This window comes from Pimephales promelas, chromosome 16, assembly GCF_988280905.1.
Source record: "Pimephales promelas chromosome 16, fPimPro1.hap1.1, whole genome shotgun sequence".
NCBI classification, from domain to species: Eukaryota; Metazoa; Chordata; class Actinopteri; order Cypriniformes; family Leuciscidae; genus Pimephales; species Pimephales promelas.
Window position 1 is genome coordinate 7,057,309 of NC_142784.1, and position 12,100 is coordinate 7,069,408.

General features: G+C 41.1%; 1 protein-coding gene across 1 annotated transcript; it reads left to right on the top strand.

The window, feature by feature from the left end:
• The first annotated feature begins 7,884 nt into the window (after positions 1-7,884).
• Positions 7,885-9,214, top strand: LOC120465186 (claudin-3). The gene has a single exon (XM_039654826.2). The coding sequence runs from the start codon at positions 7,986-7,988 to the stop codon at positions 8,631-8,633; it is 648 nt and encodes a 215-aa protein (XP_039510760.1). The 5' UTR covers positions 7,885-7,985; the 3' UTR covers positions 8,634-9,214.
• Positions 9,215-12,100: the final 2,886 nt, after the last annotated feature.

The window sequence follows — 12,100 nt, forward strand, 5'->3', positions numbered from 1 at the left end:
TATTTATTAATAGCCTACACGTCTGCTGTTTCGGACCAGGTCCGAATGATGATCAAACATATACTGATAAGTTTAATAAAGTTTATTGTACATCACACAAAAGATGAAGCGTCAGTTTTACTTCAGAAAATCACCGTAAGAGCTGAGTAAACACAGTAAGTCATAAGAAGTGTGCAAGCTGAGGGAGTTGAGGGAGCATTCCTGTGGGCGGACGATAGTCCAAAAACCGTTCTACTGACGTCATTAAAGAAGGAAGTAGAGGAATGTAGTACAAACGGGCCTTTCAATGTAGGCTACTTCTGTTTAATAAAATAGCTCTCTTGGCATTGAACTTTGAGCTTTATAATTTTACAGATATTATTTATACTCTAACAACATGGTATTTGAAACATGGGATCACAAAGAATGGGACCTTTAATATACAAAGAATGTTGATTGAGGTAACAAGCTATTGTCAAGATGTTCAGTTGTTGTTAAAATCAGATTTAGAAATAGGATATTATTCGGTAACACTTTATAATAACTACACGCTAATAATCATTAGTTAAGCATGCGTAAACCATTAATTCATCATTCATAAAGCATTAATAGACATTAATAAATACAGCTATAAATGATTTCTTCTTGATTTAAAAGCATATCTATAATTTGTTTAATAATTGTATTTTCATCCTTTATTAATGATCAATTTATCATTTCTAAATGAAGAATTGCATTTTTTATTAACCAGTTATTTAAGAGTTGTCCGTGGTTCATACGATTACTTAGAGCGAGTAAATGATTAATAAACTATTTAAATGTGCATTCATACATCTTATTATTCAGACATATAGTGATGGTAACTTAATGTGTTAATAAATGCTTTATTAACATGTATTAATGCTGTAATTAAGGGTTAATTTGGGTAGTTATAAAGCATTTAGTAGTGGTCAGTTAACTATGTTCGTGAGCTCATCTAAAGTGAGGACTACTCATGCCTTGTAAAGCATTTTTAAAGGCTGTTAAATATTTTTATGTTCTGTATCACTGCGTTGTGTTTGTTACATTTTACTGTTTAGAAGATTGACAAGTCTTTAAATCACCTTTATAAATGCTTTACAAAACATGAATAGTCCTCACTTTAGATTAGCTCACAAAAATAGTTAACTGACCACTAATAAATGCTTTATAACTACCTGTATTTACTACATTTACTTACACTTTCTAAGTGATCTTATGAATGACTAACAACTCTTAAACAACTGGTTTGTAAATAATGCTATACTTCATTTAGAAATTATTAATTGATCATTAACAAAGTATGAAAATACAATCATTAAACGCATTATAGATATGCTTATAAATCAAGAAAAAAACGTGTATAGCTGTATTTATAAACTGCATATTAATGTCTATTAATGTTTTATAAATGATGTATTAACTGTTTACTCACGCTTAACTAATGATTAATAGTGTGCAGTTATTATAAAGTGTTACCTATTATTCAAAGGAATTGATCTTGGTGCATATTTCCTGGAATTGTCATGCACAGTAGTCTGTGAAAAACAAAATAACTAACAAATAAACCATATACAGTCAGTGGGTTCCACTTCTGCTGATGAAAATGCCTTGTCTCATTAGAGATGCCTTGTTTTTAGCCTGGACCTGATGACAAGTGCCAACTAGCCTCTCTCTATGGAGGATCCCTTTCCCACTCTACAGATTAAGCGCTGTGATTTCGTTTCGCGTCCCTACCCCGAAGTGATATAATAAAACAAAATTCTGTATCAAATTTATAGACAAGTAATTTGTTCAGGCATGGGGGAGCTACAAACCTGTATTCAAACGCACATAATATATAATCAATTCTTAATACGTATGTGAACAGGTTATCACAGGTTCAATTTAAAGTCTGTTTAGAGACATTCATATAAATTTTTTCCTTACAGTTACTGTAAATCCGGCCTCTAGTTCATAAACGCCAGAGAACTGGCCCCCGACTGAGCCTGTGGGTTCTCCCAAGGTTTTTTTTCACCATTGGGTCACCAGTTTTAGGACACCTTTAGGTCACTTGATGGAGTTTTTCGGTTCCTTTCCACTATTGCCTTTGGCTTGCTCAGTTGGGGATATTCAACTTAATTAACCAATCAGTAATACCCTTGATCAGCTCTACTAAACGTGGATGTTTTTCCACTAAGAAACATTTTTATTATATTTTGATTGATAGTGTGAAGCTGCTTTGATGCAATCTATATTGTAAAAGGCGCTATATAAATATACTTGACTTGACTTGACTAGCTGACTAGCTGGGTTCCGGAGAGTTCAGGTTCCGGAGAGTTTGTGAGATAGTGGTTTCTAACACCGACTCCCGTATAATGGAAATCATTATGAACATCAGCTATGCTAATTATTTCCCATCTGCCTTTCTGCTGTTATCTCGGGACAAGCGCAAAAATGGCGTTCGTCAGGTCCAGTTTTGTCTCCAGCCTCTCACGGGGATTTCGGATGCCCCAACGCATGTGATGAGAAGATCAACGCCTGTGAAGAGACGACTCAACGCCTGCGATATGTTATGGCGCCGTTTTATACATAAACAATATTTATATTTAATATTTATATATAAACAATATGAATGTAAGCCAGAGGAGAACTGGCCCCCGACTGAGCCTGGGTTCTCCCAAGGTTTTTTCTCCATCCAATCTGATGGAGTTTTGGTTCCTTGCCACTGTCGCCTTGCTTTTGGCTTGCTCAGTTGGGGTTATTTAGTGTTTAGCAATATTATTGATCTGTGTTGTACTACTTTCATGTTATCACTGTGAAGCTGCTTTGATACAATCTGTATTGTGAAAAGCGCTATATAAATAAATGTGACTTGACTTGACTGTTGGCCTCATTTAACTGTAGAATCAGAGGAAGTTGGTAGATATTTCCTGCATGAGTTAATGTCTTTATATATATATATATATATATATATATATATAAATTAGAGCCAGTGGTGAGGTGAGGTCTCATGGACGTAACAGTGACCAACTGAGAAACCACTGTCCTTCTGAACCAAACACTTTGCACTACAAATGCGAAAAAGTTTTTTACTCCCTGAATCATCATTGACATATTACACAGCAAATAAACACCACAAACATTCACAGTGTATGCTATATGAATTTCATCCTAATTCACCCCATTACAATAGTTTGTTAACTTTCCTTGTGCTCTTGTTATTTTGGAATTTTTTTTTTGCATTTCATAAAATCTGCAGTAACTGTGATGGTTCAGAATGTAAGGAATCTTTCCAGTGCCTTGTTGAAGACAAAAAGAAATCAGGCTGATAGCCAGTATCAGAAAGATGTGCCTAGTGCCCAATGAGTGTAGGCCACCTGACTCAATAACAGTGCATTGGTGTGCCTCAAGAATGTGAGGAATGATGGCAAATTTCCAAAATATTGTGTGTTTTGAATTGAGTTTGAATAGAATTTAATTTTTCTTGTTCCAGAGACACATTTCTAAGACTTATTTTGAAAAAAAACATGATCTTGTTCTCCTTTAAAAACACCATACACAAAAGTATTTCACTGTTTAAATGCTGATAAAACAAAAGCAGAGATACAGAAAGATGGCAGGCAGATATATGGAAATCATGTTACCTTTGTTTAATCAAATTTAACCTAGTTTAACACAGAAAAATACTGAAAATACTGTCCAGAAAAATACTGGACAGTGAGTGTTCTCTTCTGATGCAAAGTGATCCCCGCTCTGCTGAATATTCACCATAACTTCTGGACTGTTTGAACATGGAGGGACCATTCCCCTGGGGGAATGTTGTCCCTGGACAGTCTGTCTGGGCCGTCATTCAGGTCGCTCTCAGTGAGCGCAGATGGCACTGGGACCAACTCAGTATGCGTTCTGTAAGATAGAAGAGGTTCCTGTATCTGACTCTGCCCTGACGGTTTAGATAGGATAACACAGACCTGTTGTCCGAGTGGACCAGGATGTGGTGACCCTAAATGATCGGGAGGAAGCGTGAGAGCGCGTACTCGACCGCTATCATTTCCAGATAATTTTTGTAAAGGTGCTTCTCCTGAACTTCTCCTGATCTGTCGAGATGAGTTTTCGGCGAGAAACAGCTCCCATAGTCACTCCCCGCTGATACCACTCGGCCACTGTCCAGGGCTGCAGAGCTGAGATAGAGGTCTGAGTCACTCTGATCGGCTGGCAGCCTGTGGCCCGAGTCGCACAGTTGTTTAGCCAGAGTTGAAGTGGGCACATGCGCAGTGCACATGCGCAGTAACATGCGCTGAGGCCATGTAACCCAATACTCTCTGAAAAGTTTTCAGAGGCGTGAGGCTGTTCATCTGAAAAGAAGCGGCTAGTCGCTGAACACGCCAGCTCGCTGTGTTGATAAGCGAGCCGTCATAGCCACTGAGTCTAGTTCTATTCCTAGGAAGGAAATCGCCTAACTGGGCTGCGAGCTCTTTGTCCAATTGACAGAAAGACCCAAACTGTTCAGATGATTGAGGAGAACTGTCCGATGAGACAGAAGCCGTGTGTGACTGTGCCAAAATCAGCTAGTCGTCCAGATAGTTAAAAATTCGCAAGGCTCTGCAGGGGTGTGAGCGCCGCATCCATGCACTTCGTGAACCTACGGGGTGCTAAGGATAGGCCGAACGGTAGGACGGTGTATTGATAAACCTGGCCGTTGAAGGTGACTCTCAAGAATGGCGGGTGACGGGGATTTATCTGAATCTGAAAATAGGCATCTTTCAGATCAAGAGGAATAAACCAGTCCCCCTAGTGCACATGCGCGAGGAGTTTCTTGACTGTAAGCATTTTGAACTTACAGTCTTTTTGCAAGCACTCTGTTCAAAAATATGAGATCTAAAATCGTTCTGAGGCCGCCGTCTTTCTTGGGGACAAGAAAATAACGGCTGTAAAACCCAGACTCGCTCAGAGAAGGCGCACTCTCTCTATGGCCCTTTTGCACAAAAGCTTTGCAGACTGGCTGCTTCCGTGTTCACAGTGGTTTCGAGCCGCGCTCGATCGAACGGCGATCGAACTGTAGCAAATAACCTCGTTTTATTGTGCTTAACACCCATGCTGGGATAGCTTCCCACGCTTTGGAGCGTAACGCCAGTGGGTGAATGGCCACATCGCCCTGATTGCTGCACGCAACGAGCTGAACAGTGTGTGTGAGCGCACTTACTGTGCTCGTGCATGACGGCTCGCAAACAACCAGTGTTGGCTGTTCTGTGAGTGACTTCCTGATTGAAGTGAATGGGGAGAGAGACACATGTGAGTGATGAGCAAACCACTCGAGCCCAAGGTGGTCGACGGCCTGTGGGAGGAGGCGCATTAACCCGACTTCGGGTTGGGTTCCACAGCCGAGGAGGAGGTGTGGGAGCCTGACCACTCCTCGCTGTCCAAAGCCATGATGGAAGAGCATTTCTTTTCATCCGCCTCGTCGTCCGAATTAGCAGCAGTACGGCCGCTCGGCGGCAACTGCACGTCCGGAAGGGGGGGGGGGCCTTGCAGAGAGGGAGAGGCTCCGGCGAGACAGACGCTTCCATCGGTGGTTCCGACGGCCTTTGGGCGGCCTTCCATCGGCTTCTTCTTGCGCGGTGAGACGAAAGGCGGTGCGGCGGCTTCGGTTTTGAAAGCTTCGAGTCGAACCCGCAGGGTCGACATCAGAAGCTCCTTGCAGATCGAGGTTGCATCCGCCGTCATCGAGAGCGAGCTCTGCATTCTCCAGTCCCAAGCAGTGAGCGCAAATGAGATGGCGGTCTCCGTCGCTGAGAGGGGCAAGGCATGAGTCGCAGAAAATGCGATGCATCTTGAAAAAGATACTCTTTTGAGTTCACAGAGGAACTAATGATCAAAAAAGGATACGTTGCCGAATGGCATAGCTCGCAGAATAGCTGAAGGTGGCGAAGACGGCCGGCTTCTTTAGGCACTGTCCAAGCTTGCTAGATGCCCCTCAACGGCGACGTGGCTTCTGCTGATCAAAGATCCGAAGAGCTTCACTGAAGAGATGAAAATCAGGGAAGCAGCCTGCGAAACGCATTAGGACCATTAGGAAATACAAAATATGACCAGTATACCTGCCTAAAAAGATACGTTTTCAAATGAGATTTTAAAATTGAAGGAGTGAGTCACTATTGTGAATATCCTGTGGAAGTAAGTAAGAAGCCAGAGGAAGAACTAAGGAGAATGTAGACGATGGCGAGTTTGAGAGGGAGTTTATGTTGAAAGTAGGTCAGATAAGTATGAAGGAGCCAGGTTATGCAGTGAATTGCAGTGAATATAACATTCAACACACTGTTTAGACTCTAAACTAAAGTGTAACTGAATTTACTCATGTTAATTAGACTCTACACTAAAGTGTTAAAGAGCCACTATCATGGATTTTTGAAAATGACTGTTCATATGGTGTGGAATATAGCTCTAAAGGGAATGAAAACATCATGCAAAGATTTATATCTGAAAGTGCACCGTATATAAAGTTATATAAAGTTGTCTTTCAAATGTGAGAGTCGACTCTGAGTCTATGAAATGAATTGTTTTTGAAACGAGTCATTAGCTGTTACATCGTGACGTAGAGAGGTCATTGGCCGCGCCCAGTTACTGCGCGCAGACGGAAGTGTAAACTTGAAGTCTACACATTCAAATACTTCATCATAGCATCATGTCGAGAAGACGCTGTGTTCTACAATGCAAAGATAGTTCAGCCACTTTGTTTTCATTTACCAGAGACGAGCATGTGAAGAATCGGTGGTTAGAGTTCATATTTGCAATGATACCACAACAGTATAGCCCGACTGTGTTCTCATAATTTTAATTGCAAATCGTTAAAAAACATAAATGAATTCAAATGTGGATTCGCAAGCGGTTGTTCCTGAAGGAGGGCTTAGTAACTTACTTACCCAGTGTATATGGATCAGCTTCCTCCTATGAATCACAACCTGTAAGTATTATTAATAATTGTTGCTTTTATGGGTTTTGAACGGTTTTGTAGCGTCGGGCGCGAGGAGGGAAGGCGCAATAAGTATATGTGTGTGTGTGTGTGTGTGTGTACTGTAAGTTACGCTCAGCGCAGCTTCTAGGTCTCCAATGTCAATTTTTTTAAAATATGTGAAATGTTTGTCGCTGGTATTGGAGTTGTCATAAAGAATAGAGCGTCTTGTAGTACTGCAGTGCTTTATCAATATGTTTATGCGTTATGCTAACAAACAATAACTGGCTGGGTCTGTCACCTGACCAATCACCGCCGATTAGCATCACGCAAAGGAGTGGTTTGGAAAAATGAGTCGTTGTACGAATCATTTGGGAGTCGGTGAGCAAATGAAATCAGTTAAAAATAAATGCATATTATAAGACAAATAATGTGTTTTATATCCTTGCAATGCATGTTAAACTGTTTTTGGGAACTCCTAAAACAAAAATAGGAACATTTCAAATGCTATGATAGGGGCTCTTTAACCAATTACTGATTATTTGGATCAGTATTTTATAGTTAAGATCATGGTAACCCACTAGCAATGACATAAGTGTTACCAAATCATCGGAAGGAATTACTATTACAAATTAAAATAGCTTTCACGAATGACTATACTTTTAAACTACTCAATGTAAAGCTCTTTGCTGGTATTACAGAAAAAAATGCTAATCCTTTCAAAAGAATACCTTCAATTGTATATTTTGTCTAAAATGAATGTGCACAAGCGTTGATGGGCAAATAAATGATGTTTTGTTCTCAATCCCCAATACTTTCCAAGAATAGAGACCAGTTTCAGTTCTGGTGTGACTAAGCCCTTCCTCCGTGTAATGTCTTCATCCTGACAAACTCCTCCTCTCTACCTGATCTGGGATATAAAGGACACTTGTTTTGTCACAGATGCGCTCCATTTGCTCTGAGGCATTGGCTTAAATTAGACTTGTATCTGCTCTAGCTGCTTGCCCGGTTACTGGACGCTCTGGCATTGCATGTAGCGGTCGGAGATCTTTAAGAAGTCATGTCTTTAGGGCTGGAGCTCATAGGTATGATATCAAGTGTGTTGGGTTGGCTTTTGGCCATCGTGGCTTGTGCTCTTCCCATGTGGAGGGTCACAGCCTTTATTGGCTCCAACATCGTGACAGCTCAGATCATCTGGGATGGTCTGTGGATGAGCTGTGTGGTTCAGAGCACGGGACAGATGCAGTGTAAAGTCTACGACTCCATGCTAGCCCTCTCGCAGGACCTCCAGGCAGCTCGAGCCCTGACCGTGATATCCATCCTTCTGACCGTCCTGGCTGTGTTGGTGTCCATCGGAGGAGCAAAGTGCACTAACTGCATTGAGGACGAGTCGTCCAAAGCTAAAGTGATGATCTTCGGAGGGGTGATCTTCATCGTGGCTGGGCTTATGCAGCTGATTCCTGTGTCCTGGTCTGCCAACAGTATCATCAGGGACTTCTACAACCCTTTGCTGCCCGATGCCCAGAGACGGGAGCTGGGAGCAGCGCTGTACATCGGCTGGGCAGCATCTGCGCTCTTGATCATGGGGGGTTCCTTGCTCTGTTGCTCCTGTCCTCCACAGGACAAGAAATACAGCCAGACTCGAATGCCGTATCCTGCGTCTCGCTCGACGGGTGGAGGAGGGTATGACAGAAGAGACTATGTGTGAAACCAACAGCTCAATATGTGGACATCATATTTTCTGGATTAAAGTGGAAATATGCCACGGGGGAACATGTCTGAGGAAGTTGATGTTTGATGTTTTTTTTATCTCTATTTCAGCTATGTCAGTGCGGTATTGGCTGTTCAGAATATGACCGTGTGAAAATTACCTCTGTTAATTGCTATGAAAATGTAAACTCGGACTGTTCCTCTCGACCGAATTCTCAACGAAGCGGGGTGTTTAAAACTGACTTTTTATTTATTGGCCATTTCTTTTAGTTTTGTAGGACTAGTTGCACTAAGATTTTTGGCACAGACGAGTTGACTGTGTGTTTACTAAGTTGGAGAATTTAAACTTGTCATTGTCCTTTTTCCTCAAGTAGACACAGGTAAATGTCCATGTTTTCATGTATTTACTTTACATGATTTGAATTGTAATGTGCATTTCTTTATTATTTATACAATGTTTTTCATCAAGCTGTAGGAATGGAATTTGAGAAGCACATACTCCACATGTACATACTTTACATGTATCATTGTTTGATAAACATTTGCTGCCACTGCAATTTGTATTTGAAGAATTAAAATAACTAAACTGAACTAAAAAGTGCCTCATTGAAGTGGGCTATTGTGGGTGAGAGTGTGGCTACTTTATAGTGAGCACTGAGGCAGAAAGAACAGCCGAGGATCTGAGCGCGGTCAGTTTAGTCTAAGTTAATAATCTGTGTAAGCTATTGTATTGTTAATCAGGAAAATTACATTGTTCAGTTCAACGACAAATGAATAGACCAACCCACGATGAATTTTGAATATTGCAGTATGGATGCTTGAATTCATTTCAGGATCTGTTCCTTTATAATCACGATGACTAGAGAAAACCTGAAACTCAAGCCATGGGGCCATGTTACCTCCAGTTAGCAACAAAGCCAAATACACACCATGAAATCATCAACAGATCACCTTACAAGTGTAGGTGGCAGATGGTGGCAAGTAAGAGACAGAATACAACCACACTTGTCAGAGGTTAATTATCTAGCTGAAGTTATCTTCATTATAGAAAAACAGTGGGTGATGGTCCTCCAAAAGACAACATAATAACTTTGCAACTACATGTCAACTTATTCTAACCCTAACCCATATACCAGTCTGCTTATACTCTACTAATACTATAATGAGAATTAGTAGACATGTAGGTGCAATGTTACTTATAGACAACAGAATGTGTTGAAGGGGCCATCAAAATAAAGTGAAACCAAACAATGCAACAAATGTATAAAAAAAAAAAACATTTAATGCGCTAACTTGAAATATGAACAGGGACTCATATGAATGACGCATAGATCAAGCATATCACTTTACCAGGGTATAACACCTGTTTCTATAAACACAGGATCAGTGTCAGCACAGACCAGCACACAGGCTTAATTACTGACATTGATCATATTAACACCATGTATTTGTGGTTTTTATTTTTTATAAAGACTTATTTTTCATAAACTGCACCTTTATTGTAAGCCGCGCTCTCCTCTGTCCTCTGAACGAGCGGTTGACTTCCTGAGTCTATGAAACCACTCCCTCAGAAACAGGCAGTGGGCTCAGATTGGTTCGTTTGGGCGGGTGTGTTGTGATTGGCTAAACTGTCGCTCACGTTATCCGGAAGGTTAACGCCATAGACAGTAAAAGAAATGGACAGAGCGATCTCATTGGAACTCCATTGAGACGATTGAAGCCCGTTTTTGGCGATTTTTTAGCACTTCCGTCCCAGACGCGCAGACTCAAACAGAGCTTGACTACGTAGTGGGACGTGAGTGACCCGTCTGTCTTCTAGTGCTGTAGCATGAGAAATCTGAATCATTCCCTTCTGAAACTTGCAGAGGCGGAGAGTGTGAATAGGAGCTGTCCATGAGCTAGGAGAAGGAGACAATTTTGCTAGGTATTCTGATTAATTATTTTGTCATTTTGCCTCCACGTTTCCCCGATTGCGTGCGAGCTTCTTCTCATGTCCATACGGTAATCTTTCTACGTGCGACAGAGAGTCGCGTGGGTATGACGCAATCGTTAGCCTACTTTCACTAAAACTGCTTCTACGGGGCCATAACATAAGCTACAAGGGAATGGAGCTATTTATAGATTGTCGTGTTTTTTTAAAAATAAATAAAGGACAAATGGGGTCTTCAAACCCCTCAGATGTAAAGTTATTCGCTGTCAAAGTGACGCCAAAATGAATGGGAGTCAATGGGAATGCTAACGCAAGTGAAGTTCTGCTACAAGATGTCCGCTCCCGCGAGGCTTCAACTTCCGGTCGATGGATTACCCCCTTGGTTAACGACCATTACCTTTACGGGCGAAACGAGCATGCCAAAGGTTGATACCATAGATAGACGGTGGATACACGTAAATGATGATGTCGAGACTGCAGTATCAGTGAGGCAGAATCAGACCGAGAAAGCTGCGATGAAGAGAGTCAAGCAGAACCTCACCACACACGGATCTTACTAAACGTTTCTGAATGATAATTTGCTACATTTTTTAACCATGTTTTTACACAATAGCATCTGACTGGCAACGATAGCAACTGACTGGCTACTAATGTTATACACAAACAGCGTTGGCAAGTTTATGTTCTAGATCAAATCGAAAATAACGTCATAAAGCATATATACATGAAAAATACATTTAAAACATTAGTACTTAAACAAAATTCAGGTCCATAATGTTTGTACGCGTTTGTCGTAGACACAAAATACTAGCATAACTAGTAGCCTAGTGGCTATAAAGCCAGCGCTGGCATTTGAAAAAATAAAACACAAGGCTACGTCTGGAATTATACAAATACATCTAAAATGATGAAGTCTTAGCCTACTTACAGGTTGTGGCCCAACAACTGCTGCCTCTGGTTTTAAAGTTGGATCTGCTTCATGTTTTAGTTGTTGAATCCGGTGTTGAATTCGTGGAGATTCTGGAAGCTGTCTTCCGTAAAATGCGCAGCACAGAGAGCTAGATTACGATAGTCACTTTCAGGAATATAATCAAACATAAATTGTATCCATTGTTGATGAAGTAGCATCCGTGGCAAGACCTGTCAGCTGGGTGAACACAACTCACTCGACGTGCTGCAGAAATATGCGCATGCCCTTTCCTGCATATTCTGAAGGGAGTGGTTTATGCAAATGTGTGGGTTAGTGATGTACCATAACCCAGCTGTAGTCCCAATCGAGTCGTTTTTGTAGGCGTTTACACTTCCTGGTTTTTAAAAGACGATATCTCTGCTTACATTGAACTTTCAGCGCTGCAACTTTGCAGATACTGTTCATGCACCAACAACAACATTACACACTATTTAAAATGAAAAAAGTGAAATCGCAGTCAACCCCCCCCCCCCCCCCCCCCCTTTAAGAGATGCATAATCTACTTAGTGTATTTTTATGGTCAACTACATTCAGCTGTTTGCTAAACTGTTGTTCCATCCATATA